We start from the raw sequence: 26,447 nt of genomic DNA, 5'->3' as shown, positions 1-26,447 counted from the left end.
AGATTTATGTATTCATTTAAACGAAACAAATATGCTGCGTTTTATACTTTAAAGTTATAATAACAACAAAAGACAAACAAATTCTAATCCATTGGTAATTACAAAACCCTTTAGCACACTAGTAGTCAGTTCAAAAATATCAAGGACGTGGTTTTGTGGCTCTCTACTTCTTCCTTGAAGTCCAAATTCTCCTAGGATTAGGTTTCTTCTTAATTTTCAATTTAAATTTCTAAGACCCGTTTGTTTTTTTATTTCATTATTATGTTACTGAAACCCTAATATCTAATTTTTGTGGCTGTTTTTGTTCTCTCGTTTTTGGAGAAGGGATTCCGCCACCGCCGTGTTGCTCCTCCGATTGCTGCTACCGTCACTATTCTGGATCCTCAATTGCCGCATCAGAGAACTAATAACGTCTGCCATCTGTTTAAATTATGTATTAATTTTGTTTGTTTTTTTTAAATGTGGTCTATTAGATTTAAATTATGGTTAAACTGATTCTGATTATTAATTTAGAATTAAATTAAGAATTGATCATGCTGCCATATGCGGTTTTAGAATCGAAGGTTTTGTGCTGATTTAATTCTTTAATCTTTAGCAAAATGTCTGTAGTATTCAAATTGTCTATATGATTTGCACATCAAAATTATAAGACATGTTCATCAACTTCTTATAGGTGTTTTTCATGTCCACAAGGAAACTTATCGAATTTTGTTTCCGAAACTTTAAATTAATAACATATTCTTACATTTTCAACGTTTCAATATTGCTGTTTTTAAACATGTAATGTACATAATAGCCAAAATTATATAGAGGAATAAGGATACAATACCTGCTGAAGGTGCTAAGAGTGAATGTATGAGGAAAGTTGGGTTTGTTTAATTTCAAAAGAGTTATGAGGAGGTTGTAATTGTAATGCTGTGAAATAGTTGGGTTAGGTCTCCGAAGTCTGTTAAAGTTGATGTATGACGAAATTTACTAATAACTTATACATACATAACCGCTTCAATTCTCTGCCATTCATACGACAATCATTAATTACATATAATAAACTACATACACGAATTTATACTAATACACTTTATGTTTTAATTTTGTTGTTTACTTAGTATGGTTTCAAAATGAGAAAAATGGAAAACTATTTTCCAAAATTTTAAATCTATGTACAGGCCTGGAAAGCATCTTTTTGATGTTTTCTGACTTTTCAAATTTAGAGTAGATTTATCATTTATCATTGCAACATTATATCGTGTTTTATTTTTGTTAACTTTGTGATTTATGATCTCTTCGTTCATTTTCAAAATGCCTAACTGTATTTTTTTTACAATTTTATATTTTAATATATTTTCTGAATGCATAATTTTATTAAAAATATATTTAAAAAAGTAAATGTCATTTTAGAAGACACTTTTAAATAATGTATATGTAAAAATAATACATAAACTCGTTAGTTTGGTATATTGTTTAATTTGAGTCAGCTTTTATAATTCAGTTCGCATAAACAATGAATTGACATAGTTTATAAATGATTGAAATTTTAATAAATAATTTTAAAATGCAAAGAGATGTGCTTGAAATTCACATAGTTTATATGTATTTATTCATCTTATTTCTTATATAATAATTAAAATAGATATAATGATCGATAAATAACTAATTAACTCGTTTATATCATAATAACAATCGATAATAAAAATAAAACAAATTTATATATCATATAATAAACACAATTAAATCTTATACAGACATGAGATCAGATCGAGTTTGGATGTATGAGGGCAGAATAAGGAATGGTCATATTTCGCCAGAGTTTGTAGTACATGTAGAAGATTTCATTCAGTTTGCGCAATCACATCCTAATTGCGTAAGCGGTGGGACACGTATTAGGTGTCCTTGTACTAGAAAAAATGTCAAAATAAACGTTATGAAGACTTGACAGTGTTTTATAAGGATGGGTTTGTTAACGATTACTACAATTGGATTTATCATGGCGAGCATCCAAGTAGTACTCTTCGACAAGATGATTTTCTGCATGAAACCCATGATGAACCAGACAATGTAACGAGTGATGAGAACTTCACTTCGTACCACAGAATGATCGAAGATGCAGCCGGGCCTGATTTCATTCCAAATGAAACAGAAGAGCCTCCGAATGCTGAAGCTCAAAAGTTTTATGATATGATGCGAGCAACTGATAAAGAAATATTTCCTGGTAATAGCAAACATTCTCAAATGTCTGCAGCTGTTCGAATGTTAGAGATGAAATGTAGGCATCACTTCTCAGAGTCGGCCTACAATGACATGAGTGAATTCCTCCAAGAGGTTTTGCCAGATGATAACTCAATGCCGAGAGATTTCTATAGCACAAAGAAGCTGGTGGAAGGGTTGGGATTACCTGTTGAAGTGATCCATTGCTACTATTATAATTGTAAGATATTTTGGGGTGCAGACAACGGGTTGAATCATTGCAACATTTATGGAGAAGAAAGGTACAAATCTGTACCTGTAGCGTCTAAGCGGAAAGTACCAAGAAAAAAGATGCATTACTTTCCTCTTACACCAAGACTACAAAAATTATATGCATCACGTGCCACAACTGGTGATATGAGATGGTCTGATAAACACGAATGGAAGGTGATAAAATGTGTCACCCATCAGACTCAAAGGCTTGGAAATATTTTGATCAATGTCATCGACAATTTGCATAAGAAATTCAAAATGTTAGACTTGGATTGTGCTCAGATGGATTTCAGCCATTCGGTTAGTCTGGTCAGCAGTATTCACTATGGCATGTGGTTGTCACTCCTAGGGGTGAGTAAAAACCGAATCGAACCAAAAAACAGAGTCAAACTGCACCGAGCTGAGCCGAGCCGAACCGAATGAAAAATAGTTAATATGGAGTGGTTTGGTTTAGAATTTTTAAAAATTGCGGTTTTCGGTTTGGTTTTAGGATTCGGTCGCCGAACCGAACCGAAAAAACAGAATCATTAATAGGAGTTCTTTTAGTCATTTGTCTTTAATGCTATATGTAAATCTTTTTCTTCTGACTTAGGAGTTCTTTCAGCACTTCGGCCGCCTCCACCACACCATTTCAACAACACTCCACATCTTTCGCTTGTTTTTTTTCTACTTCATCTTTTTTTTATCAACCAAAAACCTTAATATTCCACTGCTCCTTTCTCTCATGAGTTTTGTATCTTCAAAATATAAAAGAAAAGTGAAAGTCGGGCGAGTAGTCGAGTACATTTTTGATGAGATTTGTTGTTTCATTGTTTGGCCGCTGTCGGGAGATGATGATGAGTGGGGATCGGGAAATAAAGGAATCACCAGTAGTGACGAAGGTTGTTGCTTCATCTTTGGCATGCGTAGGGTTTTTATTTATAATATTTTTTTTACTTTTAAATGTGTAATCATAGAGAAAAAATAATTATTTATTTTTTTTCAGTTTTATATAATTACATATTAATTTTTCTTTTAATTTCTTGAGATGATATCTTGTTGATTTGGTTTATGTTATTTGAATTTGTAACTGTTTGAATGTTTGTTTTGAATTTATTGAATCTGTATTTTTTATTTCAGCTTTATCTTCATATTTCTGCTTTGAATTTTTTTTGAACTTGATGCTTTTAAAATTTCGGTTAAACGGCTCGGTTGGATCGGTTAAAACCGAAATTTCGGTGTCCCGAACCGAAAATACCGTTGACCGAAACAGGTGGTTTGGTTTTCATTAATTAGGGGTGGTTTGGTTCGGTTTTGGCAAATTGCACTTGTTGATGCTAAACCGCAAGTGACGGTATCGCACAAGTAATATAATCTGGAAGTACGGATATCGATCCCATAGAGACAATGGATTTAATGACTAATTTTGAGAATTCTTTTGACCGGTTAGCTACGAAAATGGTTTTGAGAATTTGTGACAAAAATAATTAAAAGAAACCAAGTAACAAATAAATTAAAGTAATTAAAATCAATAAAGTTAAAATGATTTAAAGACTAATCTATCTACTATCTACTATATATATATAAAGCAGGATATTTTTTCCCATGGTTTGAGAGATTGACACTTGGCACATTCTCATTCGTCTTAACAAATATTACTTTAATTAATTTAATCATTATTTCCATAATTTAATAATAATGCATTAATTGATTTGTTAACATTTTCCATAAATTGCTATGTTAATATGGAAATAAGAATAATTGCTAACATATAATTTTTTTATATTAATAGTAATAATAGACTAATCATTTATTTGGCAACCTTCATTTAATTTATTCTCAGAAAAATCAACCAATTATTATAAGATTTTTATTTTTTATTATTTTCTTTTTATTTTTGTATTATATAATAAATATTTATCAAAAAAGCGTACATTTTCCTTAAAAAAACATATTTAATTCAAATTTAAGTTTTCACATGCAATGCACTTCTAATATATATAGAAAAATAAATTTGATAATATTCTTTTTTGATTTTCTAAACTTTTTGAAAGTAATTAATTAATTTTAAACATTTTCTTAGTTTGTTATATGCTATTTAGTTTGATTTTAAAAAAAATCTATTTATTTAGGCTTAAAACGTATATTTCATTGATCGTCATCCTTTCTTTTTATACTACTATAATCTTTAATTATGATTTGATAAATTAGCTCCAATTTAGAGCCTCATTTGGAAACAATTTAATATTCTATATGGTTATATTTGCAATTTAAAGCTATATTGACTTCTCAATAGCCAAACTGCATATATAACCACAATATACTAATATAAATTTCAGAATTTATTGATTTTCTAACCTTATTTGTAATTTAAAGCTTTTGAAACGTTTTCTTGTTTGATGTTACTCCATTGCTAATGATTTTACTACTATTCAACTTTGTAACCCCAATTATAAAAATTTAATGCACCCTACTACACCTTATTATATATTCTTACACACTCTCTAATCATTCGAAAAAAATTCATACTAATCAAAATCAATAAAAACCAGTCAATTTTAATTTTAATTTTAATCACAGCAAAATTTCAGTAGATTTCATTTTTTTTTATGAATAGATTTAATTTCTTTGTCTTCTTAATATTTACATGCTACAAAATACGAGAAAATCGAACATGGTCGATCGTGAAATTTTGTGCACTTATCAGCTGCCAGTGCCAACCGTGTTCATTTTGTTTATATATGTTTCTTCTACAAGCTCAATAGATCATTGCTAATTAAAAGAGTATCATTTTCTTTCGCACAGTTATTAGCAACAGATCGCTATGATAAAAGTTTCAAATTTTTTTATTTCGGCCACAAGTCTTTTTTCACCAGTGGCTATTAGAAGGTAAATTTTAGTTTTTATTTTTACATTTTTTATTTTGAATACTTTAATTATGTAGTTTATTTTGTATTTTGTTTATGGACGTTTATTTTGTATAAACACGTGTCTAATTTGAAATGATTAATTAGTTTTTAACATTTTTTTAGTGCAATTTTGTTGATGAGAATAAATGTTGATGTTACTAATATGTAAACGTTATATTTCTATAAATGCTATTTTGAATAATTGGCTTTCTTATTAGTAATTACTTACGTTTTTTCAGATATTAAAGCTGGATATTTCATTTGATATAAACAATTCTCTAGACTATATATATGCTTCCCATAACATTGCATTACACTGTAATTTTTTTTTGTACTAGCCCATTCTACAGGTAAACTTAAACTTTTCATTAATAGTAGATAACAAATTTAATTATTGATTTCTGATATAATTTAAGCTTCTGTCTCTCCTAACCTTCTATTCTTTTAGATAGTTTAGCACTTTTAGAGGTAATTTCTTGCATTAGTAGTTAATATCCAATAAATTTGCTTGCTTTTCTCTTACATATTTGTTCACTTATATAATATAAGTTCTTTTTTATTTATATAATGTTGCCTTTTATTTTTTTATATTTCGACTATTGTTTATTCAGTTGTTAAACTGGTGGAAAAATAGTATTGTATGGTGATTAAGGTGATTCTCTTCTTCTTCTTTTAATTGGGTTGAGCTAATTTTTTAATATATATATATATATATTAAAAAATTCTTTATTAGGAAATTTCTCTCTCTTAAATTTACAATCACAATGTATTTTCTTTAGATCATAATCTTTTAATTTATATTTTTAGATATTTTTAATTTATAATAGTATTATTATCTTTAAAAATCTCTAAATCTATAATTTAATTGGTATGAAGTTTGTAAAAAAAAGTATACTAAATATAAAAATGGTAATGTATTAATTAATAATTAGATTAGTTTAAAATATTTTGTCTTTTGCTATTATTTTTATTTTCAAATATAATTTAATTTTATAAAGTTTAAGTACCAATTATATAATGTGATTATACATCAAAACATGACACTTCTTATGGATATTCTCCAATAAATATAGATTTTTATTGCTATATATTTTGAGGTAAATTGTATAAAATTTTAAAGATTAACTTAAATGTACACACTATAAAATTTAACATTTCAGTTACAATTCATGAAATCCACCACTAACCCTTCTCTATTATTCCTCTCCCCTCATGCATTTTTCCTATAAAACCACTCAAATATCTAATAATTAGTTCACATTTTAAAAATACAACAAATTTATACACATGAATTGTAAAATAATGTCTCATTTTTTGTTTTTCATGTTTGTTATTTCAGGTACAGCTGCAATTAGAACCAGTGGAAGCTTAGGGGATTGCAATTAGAACCAGTGAACAATTCATTGGTCTTTCTATTTACGTTTTTCTTGTCGCAGGATTTGTTATGGAAACCATTTTATCATATCAATAAATCAAAAGGCCAAAAATAGTTCTTAAACTTTTCATTTTCGTTTGTCTCCTAATTTATTATTGGAGTTATTCTCTTTTTAACCTATAGATATAAAACATGCCAATAAAGTAAATATTTATTCTATGTTACCTTTTTTTATTTACCTTAACTACCATAGATGTTTAACACACTTTCTTTAAAATTGATTATTTTTCAAAAAAAAAAAAAAAATCATATAAAGCGTTGATTTTTTAATTGATTTTTAACACTTTCTTGGTCAATATTTATAATTTTTCTTTAAAATTTAATTAAATTATATTAGTTGATTTGTTAACCTTATTTGTATACAAACTTGATATAAAAACAATTAATTGGTTTACAAGTTTTATTATTCTTACAATATCTATGGATTTGATGTTATTAATTAAAATAATAAAAATAAAGAATTTAGATTTGCAACTTATTTCGTGATGAAATTTATATATTTTTTAAACGTTGCCGTACAGTTAGATATAGAATAACTAATATTATTATTTTAAATTATAAATTTGTAGCTCACTAATTAACCAAAGAAAAAAGCAAAAATAAGAAAACAATTCAGATAAAAAAACAATTTATACAAAAATGGATTGTAGTTTCTTGATAAAAAAAAAACAATTCGCCTTGATTGGTTAGTGATTGACTTATACATTGGTTATGAGTTACTTAAATTTAGCCTTTATAAATGCGGCATTAAATAATTCAAAAAATTTAATTTAAATAGTTTTTCATATATCTTTAAAAATAATTAAAATGAATATTAATTTGTCAAAATGAAACATAACGACATATTAAAACTAAACAAATATATAAAATATACCTTAGCTTATAAATATATAAAAATTTATCCAAATTTTGATAATAAGGGAGTCCAAATAAAAAAAATATAAACAAAACTCTACTAATTCTAATATTTTAGAACGTTAAAAATTAAAAAAAAATCGTGCAACGCACGGGACTAAAGCTAGTATATATATAAAGCAGGACGTTTTTTCCCATTGATTGACACTTGTCATCTTACAATTGGTTCTCACATTTCATTATTTATAATGTCCTTTCTTTATTTTTAATTTTTTCATTTTTATTATGAAAATGACAATTAATCACATTAAATGCTAATCATATTTATAAAATATATGATGTTGTGTCAAATCAAAAATTGTTTTATTATATTTATTTATTTTACAACTTTATATACGTTCTTATTGTAATCTTTAATGTTCTTTTTTTTATTTTTAATTCTTTCATTTTTGTAATGAAAATGACAATTAATCATATAATTAAATGCTAATTAAATATATAAAAGTTATGATATTTTATCAAATTAAAAATTGCGATATTGAAACAATTCCATATTATTCATTTTTGACCGAAAAAAAAGGTTTAGTTTGTTAACCTACTAACATTTTTTTCCAGAAATAATCATTGACTAATTATATGCTTCAAAACAATCACTACAAGAAATTGGTTCTATTACGACAAAAATTGCGAAAGGAGTTAGTTACTGTCGCAATAAGCATGCTAATAGCGACTACTTTTATATCATTTCCTTAAATTATAACAAATATTAATCTGTCTATTTATAATTTAAATTCCGGTCGCTATTCAAAATTTAAAACGAGTTTCTATTTTCTTAATCCACATTAGAAAAATAAAATTAGAAGAGAACAATTTAGGTCTTCTCTCACCTTCTGATTTCTACCCATCGATTTTGTTCTCTTGTTCGATTATCCTTCGATTCTCTTCTCCGATTATCCTTCGATTCTCTTCTCTCCCGCTCAAGTTCAAGGTTCTATTTGTGATTGTTCTTCATTCCCACGCTCAAGTTCAAGGTTCTATTTGTGATTGTTCTTCATTCCCACGCTCAAGTTCAAGGTTCTATTTGTGATTGTTCTTCATTCCCTTCGATGAAATCACTATGAGGTATTTATTCTACTGCTTTTTAACTCAATGTTAAAACCTCAATGTTAAAACCTCAATGTTGTCAGTTGTTGTTCTAAAACCTCAAATGAAATTACCGATTAGTTTTTTCTTTAAAAAATCTAGGGTTTATGTAGATAATGGAGATGTATTTCGAATTTTAAGTAGAGATTATGATTTTATATAGATAATCTAGGGTTTATGTAGATAATGGAGATGTATTTCTAATTTCAAGTACAGATTGTAATTTTATATAAACAATCGAGGGTTTATGTATATAATAGGAGATTTTCAGTGTTATTGACTAATTTTGCAAGTTTAATAAGTACAGTTGAATATGTGAAGCTCACTCAACCTATTAGATTTTTAGTAGTTTAATTTTAATCTCATTTGTTCTACCTTATCTATAATTTATAACATACTACTTAGTTTTGCATCAGATTTGATTGTTTATTAAATTAAATTAAATTTACTATGATCTGATTGTTTTAATATGAAAATTAGAATTAAATTTATTATGATTTGATTGTTTTAATATGAAGGTGCTCTATTACTATTTTGTAGCTTACTGATAATAGAATTGTAATTTATGTGCTTATTAAATATGATGAATATTGTCAAAAAAAAATATGATGAATCAGTGAACTTTGGAGTTACATTGTAAATTAGGAGCTAACCTGAAGGTTCTCTATTACTATTTTTTTTATTTTCTATTGGAGTATTAGGGTTGGATTACTATTTGTTTTGTGTTTTTTTAATTTCATTAATGTGTTGGAGAAGAATGTATGTTATGTTTTAATATATTGGAAGTTGTAAATTTCAAAACTCTTATCAGTTTATTGCTTTGTGTTTGTGATTATTATGGATTAATACTATTTGAAATAGCCAATAGTTACAAATTTAATTAGTTATACTATTTGAAACAGGATGGGCATGATGCTGAAGACTCAAAGCAGAGCACTACTGATATGGCTTCTTTCGTAAGGTTGTGTGAAAGTGGTCGTTATGTTAGGAGTGCTAGATGGAAAAGGGTGATTTTAAGTTGTCTATTAAGGTTTGTTCTTCATTTTAATGTTTATTAATGAGGTCTGTTTAGTGCTATTAAGTTTATTGGGAGTTAAGTTACTTAGGCCTGATTTCATGTCTTTGTAGCAATTTATAACATTCAATTTTTGTAGCTTACCGAAAGTGTTGTTGCGCTCTAAAGTTAACCTTTTTATGGCCTAACTCAATTTACATCCTTAATTTTCTTGATGGACAAGTAAGAACTGAAATTTGAATTATCAGTTTCATGCGAGTCTTTACATATCACTTTGGGTTGATTTAGAAAAAGATCACTTATAAAAGCAGTGCAAATGAATCATTAGCAGAGCCATTTGAAGCTAATCAACCATATGTCAATTTAAATTAGAGAATTCTTAGTTATGAATTGATAATTTTCTCGGTTTGCTATAAACAATTTTTTATTTTTTGTGTTGATGCTTACATGTTTCATATTCATATTTTTTTATGCTCTTATATTTAGGTTTATAATGAAGCCGATTAGAACAAAGTTTATAACTCCAGGTGTCGGACGTGGGAACATATCAAAATCATTCCACTCTCATGATGAAATTGGTCCATTAGGTGTTAGACGTGGGCACGTATTGAAATCATTTCACTCTCAAGATGAAATTGGTGCATTAGGTGTCAGACGAGGACACGTATCGAACTCATTCCATTCTCTTAGGACTGCAAATTCAGTTTTAAATGATGATTCTAGAAGTATAAACTTCTCATTATCAAATTTGTCCAAGGTAATGTGTAAAACAATTAATGTGATTGGATTATCTTATTTATTTCTCAAGTTAGTTGTCTTGTTACTTTTTAGGGGACTGAAAAGGGTCAGCCAAGTTCTAACAATGAAGAAGTCTTCATGGATGATGATGATGGTCTTCTACAGGTTATTTTTTATATATGAATTATTTCAGCTTGTTCCAATTACAAGAGTAAATTTCTCATTCTTTTTTTCTATCAACATTACTAATTTGATATCAATCTAATGCTTTGATGATTTAATTTGTAGAGCAACACTAACACTGAAGGCTCTTCTATTTTGAGAAAATTAAGAACAAGATCAGGTATGACATTTGAAATACCTGCAGTTTATTATAGTTGTTGAAGCATGATGAATTCTGAATTTATATTTGCTCATATTATTGAATGACTATCATGTGACATTATTGTATGTGATTGGTAACTCTAAAGTATGGCTCGGTTGCAGGATTGGTCTAGAATGAGTTTGCAGAACTTATAGTAAACTCTAGACAAAGAAATATAGATGTAGGTACAAAGAGAAGTTTGCAGGGTACAAATCAGCTCAGTTTAGTCAATGTTATTTAGAGCTCAAGCTCAACTAGTAATTTGAAGTAGCACCACCTTTAATGAATAATTAAATCCGTGAAAATTATTATATGTAGAAAAATTTAAAGATGGATCTGTATTTGTTCCAAATATGGTACAACATGCAGATATAGAGGTAAACCCTATAAACTGAGGGTTTTATGCATGAATGAACTGACTGAGACTCTAAAGATAAATTTGATGTGTTTATGGTTCTATACCAGCTCATTCTAATGTGCATATTCCTCCAAGTGAGTTGTCATTGCCTCAAGTGCAAGACAATATAGTGAGGGAAAGCAGTTCAGGTGTGTTCTATTTTAAATGAATGTAAGTGGTTATTTGCGTGTGATAAACAGTTAAGTTGATTTTAAATTTTGAAATTTTATAGGTTCAAGTAAAGCTCAAACATTTGAAGGGTCCATCAACAAAGAAGGCTGAACGTGAAGCTCAACTTTTAGAAGAAAATCAATTATTGAAAAGTCGTTTAAGTACATTGGAAGATAAATATGTCGGAACACTAACAAACCTTTTACTATGTTGCTGAAGTTTATGTCGAAACACTGACAAACCTTTTATGATCTCAGTTTTAGTAGACTTCTATTACGATCTCTGTTTTAGTTTAAATACTGAAGTTTGTGATCTTTATTATAGTAGACAATTAAGTACTGAATTTTATGATCTCTGTTTTAATTGTTTGAGATTTTACTAGTATTAAAGTTGTTTTGTGTAAATTAATATTGTTAGAAGCTTTCTTATAGCAGGAACTATCTTCAAAATCTTTTTAGTGCACTTTATGTGGGATCTGTTGCTGCTTGTGGTTTAAATATTCCCCTTATTTTTGTGAAGGGATTTTGATCGTAATTGGTTTTCAGGTTGTCGCAATTGCATTGTATAATTAGGAAGGTATAAATTGAATAACGACCAGATTTTTTGTCATTGTTAATGTTCTTTTAGTGAAGGGAAATTTACCTTCGCAAAAAATATTACGACCGGATACTTTTTTTCCGTCTCAAATACCTTTAGCGGCGGAGCCTATTACGACGGCTTACGACCGGATTTTTCCCTTCCCAGTAGACATATTACGACCAGTTTTAATAAATTTACGACCACTTTTCCCTTCGCTAATGAAGCAGTTTCTTGTAGTGAATTAATCTCTCTTTACATTTCTTGAATTAATCCATCAAAATTTAAATAAAAAGATGTATACGAGAAATTCTTAGGTAGACCGAGTCTACCACGTCATTCGTAGACTAAGCCACTCATAATGTAACACCTCATTAAAATGATGGCAATATCGTAATATCACCATTAAAATTTGATTGCATTTATTGCACAATTATTACGATATCATCATCATTTTAATGAGGTGTTGCATTATGAGTGACTTAGTCTACGGATGACGTGGTAGACTCGGTCTACCTAAAAATTTCTCATACTATTAATTACAAAAAAAATTATACTATTTATTAACCTTATTTGTATACTATAATATGAAAACAATTAATTACTAACATTAATTTTATTAGGGTTAATTACATATAAAATCATCACCTTTACACGAATTTTCAAAAATAACACGACTTTTAAAACGTGTCAATTCAGGGCATCACCTTTTATTTCTTTTCAAAAACAACATGGGCACGTTTTTAAATAAAATTTTGCTGACTTGGACACCCGATGGGAGTGCCACGTGTCATGCCACGTCAGCAAAAAATGCCACTAAAAAAGTGTCCATGTTGTTTTTGAAAAAAAAATGAAAGGTGATGCCCTGAATTGTCACGTTTTAAAGGTCGTGTTATTTTTGTAATTTTGTGTAAAGGTGGTGATTTTACATGTAATTAACCCATTTTATTATGTCCCACACAACCGTTGCGCCACGTCATTTTTACAACAAGCCAATGAGAGTTTGCGATAGGGAATCTTTTAATTATCACTTATTTTTTTTATCATTAATTTTTCCACATGGCTAGCGCATGATTGGTTTGTTGCACGAATGACATGGCGCAACGGTTGTACCCAATAATTATTCTTTTATTATTATGCAAACAATTTACTGGTAACGTTAATTTTGCTGTTGAAAATGGTCAATACTAATAAATGATCACTAATTAATATTTGGTAACCTTTATTTATATTTATTTTAAAATAATTACTTTCTTCATATTTTTTAAATTAGTCCACTAAAAAATAATGAATTTTTAATACAATAAACATTTGCCTTGTCATTCTACCGTTTCTTCATAAAGATTAACTATTGCTCCATATTCCACTCAGCATATAAATGGACAACAAAACTGAAATCATGAATAGTTGATTTAGTAAAACAATATTTGGAAAGAGCAATAGTTAGAGGTAAGTGTTTCTTTATGCTATTCTTCGGCTCATTAGATTTGTAAGAATTTTTTTCTACTTTTCACCCTTTTTCATAAAAGACATTGGCAACTTTTTTAGCATACTCCATAATATATTTTGGTTTTCTACTGCTAACTATTTTTTATTATTCGTATGTCCTTCTATCATTAATATTCAACGGATCCAATTATGGCAATGCTTATTGCTACGAGTTTTTTTTATGAACACCTCCATTTTACGAGGTAAATGAGCATTTTACTTTTATCGTTAAAGGTTAAGACAATTGATAATATAAATCAAATTTGGCTTAATACATAGTTTAACCCCCGAACTTGTACCCTTTATCCGATCTGACCCCTGAACTCAACGTGTCTCCTATTTAACCTCTGTACTTGTAAAATAAACCCATTTGACCCCTGAAATGGAGATTGTATATCAATCGCGCACACGTGGTGAAAGAAATCTGACTGGACCGCAACATCATTTGCCACATCAACTGCCACATGTAAATCAGTTTTAATATTGAAAAAACCCTTGTACTCTCCCTAAAGCAAACTTTAACCCCGTTTCAGAAAATCCCCAAATCAGCAAAATCAAAAATCAATCTCTTTCAATTGAATCACATTCGAGAAACCCTAAAACCTTGAACGTCTGTTAATCGAAGCAAAAGGAATACGAAATGGAAGCCTTGTCGAATGACCGTTAACCCTAATCGAAGAAACCCTAGAATTTTTTTATCAAATAACCGTGTAGAGCAGACTGACAAAACCAGCGGGTGAATTTGGCCTGGGTATTTGAAACAGCAAAAGAAAGGTAAACATTTTGGCCCTTTCTTATTTGTTTTGTTATGTTGGCTTGTTTGAGTTGAATAATCGAAGAAATAGATGATTTTTTTAGGATTTTGAGTGATGTGTGGTCCCTTGATGTCTGCAGTTTAATTTTTTTTCTATATTCTGGAATATTGTTGCTTTTAGTTGTTTAATGCTTCAGTTATTGAATGTGGTCCCTTTAGGGTTTCCTGGAAAATATTGTTTAATCTTTGAGTTATTGAGTGTGGACCCTTGTGTGTTTGTTGTTTACTGGAAAGAGTTATTTAATTCTTTGATGCAATAATGGAGTGTGGTCCCTTGTTTCTTTGTTGTTTGCTTAAAAACATTGTTTAATGGTTGGTGTGGTCCATTGACAGTGTGCTATTTGTTTTTGTGGTTGTAGAATGAGGACAAAAGCAGTCAAAATGTTGTGGCATCATGGTGGGACTGTTTTACATGAGCCACCTTGGTATAAGGGTGGGAAGGTTGTCTTAGAGTGGATAGATGCAGATTATTTGTCTTTAGAAGAGTTAAAATGGTACACTTTTGATTATGGGTATGAAAATGTAGAAGGAGTGTACTATAGGGGGGAGAGAGGTACACAGTTAGTATTTGTGGATAGTGATAGGTTCCTACTTAATGTGGCTAGTGGGTTTGAAGAAGGAGAGTCTATTAACTTTTATGTCTCCCATATTATTGATGTGCCACATGTTACTGAGGTAGTCCAGGATGGTGAGAGAGGTGAGGAAGAGGCAGTGGCTGAGGTTGAGGTAGTCCGGGATGGTGGGAGAGGTGAGGAAGAGGCAGTGGGTGAGGTTGAGGTAGTCCAGGATGGTGGGAGAGGTGAGGAAGATGCAGAGATTGAGGTTGAGGTAGTCCAGGATGGTGATAGAGGTGAGGAAGAGGCAGAGGGTGAATCTGACAGTAACAGTGACATTGAGAGCATCAGGACTGTAAATACAAGTTCTGATAATGTAGAAGAGGGTGAATCTGAAAATTATTGCAGTGATGTTGATCAAGAGAATTTAGAGGTTAGGGCAGAAGTTAGGCAGTACAAAAAGAACAAGAGAGCAAGAAGGAATTTTGGTGAACCTATTGAAGAAGTTGCAGTAGGAACTACTGGAATTGATGCTGGTTTTGCAGAACATGAACTTGGAGGGAATAAATTTGCAGACAAGATAGGGGGGGATGAAGCTTTCTATGACAGTGATGACCATGGCAGTGAAAATGAGGCTATTTCTGATGATGAAGGCTCAGATTTGCCACCAAGGTCAGTCAGCACTCATGCTCACTATGATCCTACCACTGTCATTCCTAGATGGGAATTAGGTATGATTTTTTTCTCTGCTGTGCAATTTAGGGAGGCAGTTTATAAGTATGGTGTGGCTAAAGGGATAACTTTTAAGTTAAAGCCTAATCAACGTGATAAGGTTAGAGCAAAATGCAAAGGTGAAGGCTGCCCATGGGTTCTTTTTGCAAGCATAGATAGTAAGACCCATAATTTTATAATTAAAACCTATGAGCCTAAGCATTGCTGTTTCAAATACAACAAAACAGTTCATTGTAATGCCAAATACCTAGCAACTTACTTTAAGTCCAGAGTGTTATCACAACCTTCAATTAAGGTTAATCAACTTCAACAAATTGTGAGGGAAGAACTAAATATATATGTTGGTGCGACATCGGTTAGAAGAGCTAAGAATAGGATTTTGGAGGGTGCAATGGGGGATCCAGTTATGGAGTATGGTAGGTTACATGACTATGTTGATGAGATTAACCGTAGTAATCCAGGAACTACCTGCTTTGTGAGGGCAAATAGAAATGAGGATGGGACTGAGACATTTAGGAGTTTTTATGTATGTTTTTATGCACTTAAACAAGGGTTCAAAGAAGGGTGTAGGAAAATTTTAGGGTTTGATGGCTGTTTTCTGAAGGGTCCTTGCCAAGGACAGCTTCTAGTTGCTGTTTCTAAGGATGGCAACAACCAGATGTTCCCAATTGCGTGGGCAATTGTGGAACTTGAAAACACAAGAAGTTGGGAATGGTTCATTCACCAGTTGAAGAATGATTTGGACCTTAGATTGGGTGAAGACTTGACTGTTGTGACAGATATGCAGAAGGTATGTTTTTCATTTATTTTGAATTTTGTCATTATGTACATTTTTTATTTCAATTGATTCTGATGTCCCTACTGTTTTATTAGGGACTAATTAAAGCATTGGCTAATGAATTGCCTGAAGCAGAACACCGTTGGTGTGCCAGGCATATATGGGCTGCTTGGCAAAAGAAGTGGAAGGGAGATGACAGAAGAAAGAAATTCTGGGAGTGTGCATACTCTACATTTGAAGCTCAATTGATAGATAAGTTGCAAGAATTAAATGTGTTAGGGGAAGGGATTGTTGAGGATGCACTGGAATATGCAAAAGAGCAATGGATCAGAGTCTATTTTAGGACAGAAGTTAAGTGCGATGCAGTGGAGAATAACATGTGTGAGACCTTTAATGGTTGGATTTTACAAGCAAGACATTATACAGTCATAACTATGTTAGAAGAGATTAGGATTAAGGTAATGAATAGAATCAGGACGATGAGAAATTTTGCACACACTTGGATTTCAGACATATCTCCTGTGGTTCAAATGAAGCTGGATGAAAATAAGGTTAGAGCTTCTAAATGCAATCTGCAGTTTAATGGGGGACACGGATTTGAAGTTTTAGATGGACCTTATGGGCACACTGTTGACTTGGTGAGGGAGACTTGCACTTGCAGAGCATGGGAGCTTAAAGGGATACCATGTGCACATGCCTGTGTTGCCATTATGCATAAGAAAGGGGACCCTGACAAGTATGTTTCCCACTGGTTCAGTAAAGAGAAATATATGGAGGCTTACAAGTACCTTATGCAGCCAGTTAAAGGTATGAAACTGTGGCCAGAATCCAATCATCCAACAATCAGGCCTCCTGAGATAGCTAAGAAGCCAGGGAGACCAAAGAAGGAAAGACGAAAAGATAGAGACGAACCAAGGAAACAAAAATCTGGGAAGTTTTCAAGGAGAGGTGGAACAATGACCTGCTCAATCTGTCATGGTGAGGGCCATAATAAAAAAGGATGTAATGGAAGAAGAACAAATGAGGTAAGTTTGTTATGTTTGTTATTTTTTGATTTATTATGTTCTATTTTGTTGTGATTTAGACTGGACTATATATGTTTATTATGTTTGTTTTAAGTGTGGCAAGTTTGTTATTTTTTGTTTGATATTTTGTTCTATTTTGCTGTGATTTAGACTAGAATATATATGTTTGTAATGTTTGGATAACAGGTGAACCGAGGGTCTACACCAGCCCCATCTTCTGGAGCAGCCCCATCTTCTGGAGGAAGAGGGTCTACACCAGCCCCATCTTCTGGACCAGCCCCATCTTCTGGAGGAAGAGGGTCTGGCACTGCATTTTCTTCTGGAGGCACAAGGCATGTACCTTTACCTGTACCTGTACCTATCCCATCTTCTGAAAGCACAAGGCCTGCACCATCTCCAGTCTTTGGAGATAGAGGAGCTGTACAGGTTGCTGGTAGAGGAAGAGGGAGAGGAAGAGGTACTGGCATAGGAAGGGGGAGAGGAAGAGGTACTGGCATTGGTTCAAAAAGGTTTGCTGCTCCAACTCAGTCATCAAATGCCAAAAAGATTTGCCCTGGATATGGAATTACATACTTGGATAATGGAGTCGGAGTTCAAAATGTAAGTAACATCTTTGATTTTCTATAAGCATTAATCCTGATATTGTGATATATTGATTTCTTGCTACATCTTTTATAACAGATTGGGACACCATCAGCTAGAGTGTTTCAGGTGCCACCTCAAATTAAGAGTTCTGCAGTCATCACCGGGGACTTGGGATTCAAACCTGCTAGTTTGAGATGGAATGGGGATAACTCTATAAGCTCAAGAAATTTGCAAAAACAAAGAGATGAGATCCGGATGACTAGGTTACGGGCGGCGCAAATGGCAAACCAAAGTTCCCAGAATCAATCTCAAGCTAGTTCCTCTAACAACAATGTTTGAATAAATCTGTAGTTTTTTGTGGCAGTTTTAAACTCTTGGTTGTTCACTGCCTGCCATGGATTTTTGGATGTTAGTAGACTATCTCGGCTTTTTGGATGTTAATTGCCTAGCTTGACTTTTTGGCTTGTAGTTGCCTATATTGGCTAAATATATGTTAGTAGCCTGCTTTGGCATTTGTTTATGTTTGGCTGTAATTGCCTTGATATTTTGTAGATTTTGGCTGTAATTACTTGACTTCAATTACAGATGTAATTGCCTTTGGCTTTAATATGAAATGAATGCTTCTACTAAACTATTGTTTCCTGTATTCTACTCAAATTTTTCTTCTCTTTAACTGTGTCATTAACAAAGCAAGCAGTCAACAACCACCATATTAATTACAGCAACAATTGGGAAAGTTGAAATTTTCATAACTCTTGCAATTTTCTGATTACAAAAAAGCTCTATGAATGAGCAATAACAACCATAATAATTACATTAAAGTTCCTAAAATGAAAGCAACAACAACCATGATAATTACAGCAACAATTTTTTTTTTGCTTGTTCTCTTCTCTCTTGCTTTGTCTGCTTCAAGTTCATATTTCCTTAGCTTTTTCAGAAGTCCCAAAATCACAACTCTTGTATGATCACAAGTTTCATCATCAAACCAGGCAAAGTAGTTGCAAGCTCCCATTGTCTATTTACATCAAAATTAACAGTTAATATATCACTTTTAACCCCAACTTTTTTTACCCCAAAAAGCAATTCAACTTACCCCATAACGAGAACAGCCAAGAAACCGACGTCCTGGATTTGCATTCGTCCATGCCGTCTTCAAGATAGCAATTTGCCCACAATTACACATAGGTAGCGAACTATTGTCTTCCATCTGACCTCGAAACGGGTTTCAACTTTTAAAGGAAAAAGAATACAGATTGAAGAAAGAGTTGGGGATTGAAGAAATGTTAGGGATTGAAATTTCAATTTCAGATAAAATTAAAATTAGGGTTTTCAGAAGAGAAGGAAATTTAAGCAGAAGAGGGTTGGAATTTATTACGTGTATTAAATATTGTCCACCTAAGCTTTCATTTAATACATGACGCGCCAGTTTGTGTTTGAATTCACTCGTTCAATCCACGTGGAGACGATATGTTTAATGTTAACGTTTTTCTCCATTTCAGGGGTCAAATGGGTTTATTTTACAAGTACAGAGGTTAAATAGGAGACACGTTGAGTTCAGGGGTCAAATCGGATAAAGGGTACAAGTTCAGGGGTTAAACTATGTATTAAGCCAATCAAATTTCCAGTCATGTGGCATATTTAACATATGTAATCAAAGGTTAAGACAGTAGTAATATTTTCACAATTTATTTTTGCGAGGTGAATATAATTTCCTGAAATATTTTTATGGAATGAGATATAACAATTTGCTTTTTACTACTTCATAATTGCATGATATTCTTACTGAAATTCTTGAACATTTGGATCACCAGTTCTGATTTTTTTTATATAGTAATAAATTGTTAATTTTATTTTTAGTGTTCGGTGACTGTGATAATATTTATGTCATAACAATTATTGTTTATTTATATTTCTTAGATTGGATTTGGCCATTATATGACCATATTGGAGTTTTAGTATTCTTACTAGGGGTGTACATGATTTGGTTTGACTGGTTTATCATTGATATTTTAGTTCAAATCAATTATACTGGTTTGGTAAATTTTCAAAGCAAAATCAAACCACACACATTATAAACCAGCAAAATTAGTTTGGTTTGATTTGATAATTTTTTCTTTGAAACTAGTTTAAACCATCATCAAAAAATTAATATTTATCATCTAAGATAAAAATAAATTTAAAAATATTTATTCATCATATAAATAAATGTTATATTTATGTAACAAGTTATAATAATGACTAAGAAAAAAAATATTTTATAAATTTTTTATATTATAAATTTTTACATTTTATTAATATAATATTTTAATATTATAGAAATATAACATTTATTGATCGATAATAAATATACAAATAGTTATTTCATTATATGATAATTAAATATATTATTTTGTCAAGTACAATTTCAAAAAATAATGATATAAATTTTATTTTTAAGTAATAATATTTATAATAAAAATAAAAATATGTATATATGTATATATATTGGTTTGATTTGATTTATGTTGGTTTATAATTTTTAAAACCGTAAATCAGACCAATAATTACTTTTTTCTATTTCCCAAACCAATATCAGACCAAAAATTTTCTAAACCATAATATTTGATTTGGTTTGGTTGAATTGGTTTGATTTGATTGGTTTGAATTTTTTCTGTACAGCCCTAATTCTTACTACACTAGTTACAATGGAGCCGAGTCACAGGAGATTCACTCTCAGGTGATATCGGACTCCCTATAAAAGACCCGAACGTATAAGGAAGGCGGCCGAATCCCTTCGGATCCGCCGATATACTGATGAAAACCGAATCCCTTAGGATCCGCCTAAAGCGCGTTAATCCTGGATTCAGATAGATCGCCATGATCTGCTATAATATCTTGAAGTATCTTCCCATTTGGACATAATCTCCAACATGGAAAGATAAGCTCTATCTTAGGAAGATGAGACTATTTAGGAAGACGTTCCTAAATAGGACTCATGTCTGAATAAGGTAGATCACGTTAAATCAGGGTGAATCCCTACAAAGTAGGATTCACTTACCTACTATGACTCTACAAGGTATGCATTCATCTACTATAAAAGGAGCATGAGGTATGCCTAGAATCAAAATTACAATCATATACTCAAAACGCTGCTCAAAGCTCTAAACCGACTTTAGCATCGGAGAGTTAATCGGACAACCACCGTCCGGTTAGCTTCTACCCTGTTTTGCAAGTCTCATTCACCGGTTCAGAAGGCAGAATCCATCAATTGGCGCCGTCTGTAGGAAAAGCTTAACTCAACTTCAATTCGAAGGAGCTTTTCTGAACTCAAAATAAATTTCATTGAAGAAGATGACTTCTGCAGGAATGAACCTGAAAGACAAAGCAAGGAACACATCGCAAGGAAGAAAAAGGAAATCAATAGAATCCTTAATTCCACCGCCGGTGACTTTCGACGGGGAAGATTTCGGGAGAATAGCCGAAGAGCATAATGAGGCTCTCGTAGTGGCCATGATCATCGAACACTGGAATGTCGAAAGGATCCTGGTCGATGAAGGGAGCGTAATAAACTTAATAACAAGAAAGGCTTACGAAAGCCTAGGAAGGAATCTAGCAGAATTACAGAGGAATTCCACGCCTGTAACGGGATTTGGGGGCTCCCCAATCAAGCCCAATGGAACAATTACACTTGATGTCAAGCTGGGGAGGACAAGGAAGAGCGAGGAATTACCTACACGGTTTAGTGTAGTGGAGATCAATTTTCCATACAACATGATACTGGGAAGACCTTTCCTCCACGACTCGGCAGCTGTAACTAGTGTAAAAGCACTAACTATGAAGATACCGACAAAGCGAGGAATTATTACGGTACAAGGAAACCGAGCCACAGCAAAATCATGCTATGATCAGTCAATAAAAGAATCATGCGAAGCAATGCCGATCGAAGAAATTCTCAACCATGATATCGAAGAGAAAGAAACCACACCTGAATGCAAAACGAAGAAATTAGAACTTGGCACGGAGAAAGGAGTAAACCTCGGAGCGAATATGAATCCCAAAATCGAAGAAGACATCACATCAATATTAAAAAACAACATCGGAACTTTCACCGCCAAGGCCTCGGAGATCGTCGGGATAGACCCCCAAGTCATCACACATGACCTAAACGTAGCAGAAACGGCGAATCCCTTCAAACAAAAAAAGAGGAAGTTCTTCGAAGAAAAGCAAAAAATAATAGCGAAAGAAGTAGAAAAACTCGAAAAAGCCGGATTCATCCGAGAAGTCCATTACCCCGAATGAGTGGCGAACGTGGTGATCGTGAAGAAAGCTAACGGAAAAAACAGAATGTGCGTGGACTACACCGATTTAAACAAGGCGTGCCCCAAAGATAGTTACCCACTGCCCGACATCGATCAACTCGTGGATTCTACTGCCGGACACGCAATGTATAGCCTAGCAGATGCAGCCCAAGGCTATCACCAGATCCAAATGAAAGAACAAGATCAGGAGAAAACATCATTTATCACGGAGGGAGGAACCTACTGCTATACGACGATGCCCTTCGGATTGAAAAACGCAGGAGCAACATATCAAAGGCTCATGAACTTCATGTTTAAAGACGGAATAGGGAAGCGAGTCCAGGTGTACGTAGATGATTTAATAATCAAGAGCGAGAACGAAGAAACTCACGCGAAAGACTTGGAGGAGACATTCAACATACTAAACAAATTTGGGATGAAACTGAACCCAGACAAATGCACATTCGGAGTACAAGGAGGAAAATTCCTGGGATTCATGATATCCCAAAGAGGAATAGAAGCAAACTCAGAAAAAATCAAAGCAATCATGGACATGAAGGCACCACGGAACATAAATGGGCGGATCACAACACTCGGTAGATTTATGTCCTGCTCAGCAAAAAGATGTTTGCCGTTCTTCAAAGCCCTTAAAGGAACACAAAAATTCGAATGGAACAAAGACTGCGAAGAAGCATTTGAAGAACTGAAGAAGTTCCCGGTCACCCTCCCATTACTCAGCAGACCGCTGAGGGGAGAAACGCTCTATTTATACATCTGCACTAGGAAAGAAACCATTGGAACGGTACTGGTAAGAGAGGAAGATGGCGAGCTGAAGCCAATCTACTACATCAGCTGAGTCCTAAAAGGCGCGGAAATAAGATACCCCGAGATCAAAAAAATGGCACTTGCTGTAGTAACCACGGCTAAAAAGCTAAAATACTACTTCTAGAGCCATAATGTGGTAGTTAGAACGAATCGGCCGGTGCGAAAGGCAATCCAAAGACCAGAAACCTCTGGGAGACTGGTCCATTGGTCCATCCAGCTCAGTGAACATGACATAAGATACGAACCCCGCTCAACTCTTAAAGCGCAAGCCTTGGCGGACTTCGTAGCGGAAATAACTCCTGGCAAAGCCGAACAGCCTAAACCAGAGCTAATATGGGAACTCCACGTAGATGGAGCCTCAAACAAGAAAGGAGCTGGAGCAGGAGCCATCCTCAAAGGACCCGGGAAAGTCAAAATTGAGTACGGAGTGAACATTCAATTCGCTGCCAACAACAACGTTGCCGAATATGAAGCCTTAATTACTGGTCTTGGCCTAGCACTGGAGATAAGAACGGAGATTCTAAAAATCTATAGCGACTCTCAGCTAGTAGTAAATCAAGTCAAAGGAGAATATCAAGCCAAGGAGGCTGGAATGATCAAATATCTAAAAAAAGTTATGAAGCAACTTGGACAACTTGAAGCGCAAGGAGGACAGTGGGAGATCATTCAAATCTCAAGAGAAAAAAATACCGACGCTGACGCCATCGCCAAATCAGCATCCGAATTAGGGGACCTATTCACAAAAATGCAGTTCAAGGAAACTCTCGAATTACCAAGCACCAAAGAAGTAGAAGTCATGGTGATTGACGAAGCTGATTCCTGGATAACCCCGCTCATCAAATACTTAGATCCTGGCGAATTTCCAACTGACAAAGTCGAAGCCATCCGAGTCATCCGAAAAACCGCCAATTACTCATATCATAACGGAGTTCTCTACCAAACCTCCTTAACTCATCCTTGGTCGAGATGTGTCTCGCCCCAAATAGAAGGCTCCATCCAGAAAGAAATCCATGAAGGAATATGCGGGGCGCATGAAGGAGCGATCACCATAGCAAGAAAAATAATGCTCCAGGGTTACTACTGGCCGACCATCAAAGAAGATGTGAAGGCGCTAGTAAAGAAATGTGACAAGTACCAGAGACATGACAATGTCAGCCGTAAGCCAGCAGTACCCCAAGGATCACTAGAGAGCCCCTGGCCGTTCGCCACATGGGGAATCGATATAGTAGGACCATTCGAAACAGGAAAACATCAAATGAAATTCCTGATCGTCGCAATCGAACACTTCACAAAATGGGTTGAAGTGGCACCGGTCGCAACCATAACTGCAGCCGGAGTAGAAGAGTTCTTCAAGAATGAAGTGATATGTCGATTCGGCATACCTCACACAGTAATAGCGGATAATGGAAAATAATTCGACTGCAAGCGATTCAAGGAATTCTGCAAAGGGCTAATGATAAACTTAAAATTCACATCGGTGGCGCATCCTCAAACAAATGGAATGACCGAAGTTACCAATCGAACTATAGCACAAGGAATAAAAAAGAGGTTAGCCCAGTATAAAGAGAACTGGGCCGAAGAACTTTACAGTGTTCTGTGGGCATACAGAACGACTCCAAGGAAAGGAACAGGCGAGACACCCTTCAGGCTCGCCTATGGCACCGAAGCAGTGATCCCCGTGGAAATTGGCGTACCCAGCATCAGAGTGAACTACCTAGAAGAAGAGACCAACGAGGAAAGAATAAGGCTATGTCTAGAACTACTAGAGGAAAGAAGAAACGAAGCAATAATCCGAGCTGCGGCTTACAAGAAACAAGCTGCATGATACCACAACAAGAGAATAAATTAGAGAGAATTCCAAATAGGCGATCTAGTCCTACGAAACGCGGAAATCGGCAGAGGGAACGCCGGAGTAAAGAAAATGCAAGCAAACTGGGAAGGCCCTTACATAGTAGAAGAAGCTACTGGCAAAGGCGCCTACAAACTGAAAACAATGACCGGATTCATGGTACCAAGATATTGGAATATAGAGCATCTATGAAAGTATTACCAATAGACTAGTTCGTGGCATGTACTCACATCTGTTTTGAAATAAAAGCAGTTTCAGCGTTAAGATACAAAATTTTAAAGACTCGTTTGAGTCCCAAATCGATATACACAATTTAACAAGAGTCGTTTGAATCTTAGTTAAAAACAATATAGACTTGTCTGAGTCAGAATAAATTAAAGGATCCACTCAGACCTATAAACAAATCACACACAGCTGAACCAAACTGGTTTCGCGATCATACATCAAAGAAGTTTAAATTAACTTCTAAAAATAAAGCATGAGTTTAGATTAACTCTGGAAATAAAGAAAGAAGATTAATGGTCAAAAAAGATCATTTATACATTAATCATAAAAAGGTTACAAAGGATCCGCCTCGATCCAATACAAAAATCAAAACAAAGAAAATAAAAGCTACACTTTTTGCAAAGCATCTTGCTTCTGCTTATCAAGCTTCGCCTTCACCTCTTTTGCCAAGGAGGCAGGATCCAGTTGATTAACCCTAGAAAGATCGATGCTAGGATTCTGCTCCCGCAGCTTAGCCCCAATTGCCAACCGGCACTGGATTATGACTTGGGAATAAAAGCTCCCAGAGTCGCCCAAACGCCGACAGTGACGCTCCTCTTCTTTCTTCAGATCATCCCTCTCTTTCGTGAAAATATCCGAAGAAGACTTTAGAGACTGGATCTCATCAGACAAAGTCTGAACCCGAGCCTCTAGAGCAGAGATCTCTCGACCCTTGGCAGCAACAGATGAGCGCAGCTGTTGGATCAGACCCGTCATCTCGCCAGCTTCCTCCTCCATCTTCCGTTTCTCGGACAGCCAAGATTCTGAATCTTTCTGAAGGTTCTTCAGTTGATCTTCCGCATCTCTACGACGACGCTCCAGAACAACGATGGATCGAACCACCTACAAAATAAAATAACAAAGAAACAATAAATATAAGGTAACCAATGTCGGTATATAAAAAAAGAAGAGAGAAGAAAAACACACCGGAAAACCGCCAAGACAGGCGAACTCAGCAAGACCATCGTCATGCTCACGATCTATGGACTCTATGTCCTCCTTAATCATAATATTCTCCATGCAAGCATGAAGAATAGCAGCATTGGAAAGACGAGGCGGATTTTGGGCATCCGCCCAGGCAGCAAACCGAGGCGCCTCATCAACAAGAACCTCCTTAGAAGATTTCTTCTTCTTGGGGCGCTTGGAAGAAGCACCGACTTGATCCTCAGCAGGACGTTTCTTACCGGCGGTAGGCAACTCCTTCAGAGAAGGATCCG

The 26,447-nt window shown here is 33.6% G+C and overlaps 3 protein-coding genes across 3 annotated transcripts; 2 read left to right on the top strand and 1 right to left on the bottom strand.

Moving 5' to 3' along the window:
• Window positions 1-8,482: 8,482 nt before the first annotated feature.
• Window positions 8,483-11,807, top strand: LOC126669937 (uncharacterized). The gene is made up of 7 exons (XM_050363581.2): window positions 8,483-8,757; window positions 9,681-9,808; window positions 10,280-10,550; window positions 10,625-10,696; window positions 10,820-10,874; window positions 11,361-11,441; window positions 11,525-11,807. The coding sequence occupies exons 2-7, from the start codon at window positions 9,723-9,725 to the stop codon at window positions 11,572-11,574; spliced, it is 615 nt and encodes a 204-aa protein (XP_050219538.1). The 5' UTR covers window positions 8,483-8,757; window positions 9,681-9,722; the 3' UTR covers window positions 11,575-11,807.
• A 1,870-nt stretch (window positions 11,808-13,677) lies between these two features.
• On the top strand, window positions 13,678-18,580 carry LOC126668290 (uncharacterized). Its single transcript, XM_050361492.2, has 6 exons — window positions 13,678-13,730; window positions 14,463-14,576; window positions 14,701-16,417; window positions 16,501-17,430; window positions 17,617-18,030; window positions 18,112-18,580. The coding sequence occupies exons 1-6, from the start codon at window positions 13,678-13,680 to the stop codon at window positions 18,352-18,354; spliced, it is 3,471 nt and encodes a 1,156-aa protein (XP_050217449.1). The 3' UTR covers window positions 18,355-18,580.
• A 163-nt stretch (window positions 18,581-18,743) lies between these two features.
• Window positions 18,744-19,606, bottom strand: LOC126669631 (uncharacterized). Its single transcript, XM_050363145.2, has 2 exons — window positions 19,109-19,606; window positions 18,744-19,030 (listed from the first exon to the last, which is right to left on the bottom strand). Exons 1-2 carry the CDS (start codon window positions 19,220-19,222, stop codon window positions 18,827-18,829), a joined length of 318 nt encoding a protein of 105 aa, XP_050219102.1. The 5' UTR covers window positions 19,223-19,606; the 3' UTR covers window positions 18,744-18,826.
• Window positions 19,607-26,447: the final 6,841 nt, after the last annotated feature.

The sequence above is a fragment of the Mercurialis annua genome, linkage group LG2 (genome assembly GCF_937616625.2).
Source record: "Mercurialis annua linkage group LG2, ddMerAnnu1.2, whole genome shotgun sequence".
Classification (NCBI taxonomy): domain Eukaryota; kingdom Viridiplantae; phylum Streptophyta; class Magnoliopsida; order Malpighiales; family Euphorbiaceae; genus Mercurialis; species Mercurialis annua.
Note: the sequence above shows the minus strand (reverse complement) of the source record. Positions and strands in the feature narration are given on the sequence as shown.

Excerpts from the sequence above, each read along its gene's own strand:
- LOC126669937 (XM_050363581.2), top strand. The coding sequence starts at position 9,723 with ATGGCTTCTTTCGTAAGGTTGTGTGAAAGTGGTCGTTATGTTAGGAGT. Across the intron at positions 10,551-10,624 it reads CATTATCAAATTTGTCCAAG|GGGACTGAAAAGGGTCAGCC; the intron begins GTAATGTGTAAA and ends GTTACTTTTTAG. Across the intron at positions 10,697-10,819 it reads ATGATGATGGTCTTCTACAG|AGCAACACTAACACTGAAGG; the intron begins GTTATTTTTTAT and ends TTTAATTTGTAG.
- LOC126668290 (XM_050361492.2), top strand. The coding sequence starts at position 13,678 with ATGGCAATGCTTATTGCTACGAGTTTTTTTTATGAACACCTCCATTTT. Across the intron at positions 14,577-14,700 it reads TTTGTTGTTTACTGGAAAGA|AATGAGGACAAAAGCAGTCA; the intron begins GTTATTTAATTC and ends TTGTGGTTGTAG. Across the intron at positions 18,031-18,111 it reads ATGGAGTCGGAGTTCAAAAT|ATTGGGACACCATCAGCTAG; the intron begins GTAAGTAACATC and ends CTTTTATAACAG.
- LOC126669631 (XM_050363145.2), bottom strand. The coding sequence starts at position 19,222 with ATGGAAGACAATAGTTCGCTACCTATGTGTAATTGTGGGCAAATTGCT. Across the intron at positions 19,031-19,108 it reads TTGGCTGTTCTCGTTATGGG|ACAATGGGAGCTTGCAACTA; the intron begins GTAAGTTGAATT and ends TGATGTAAATAG.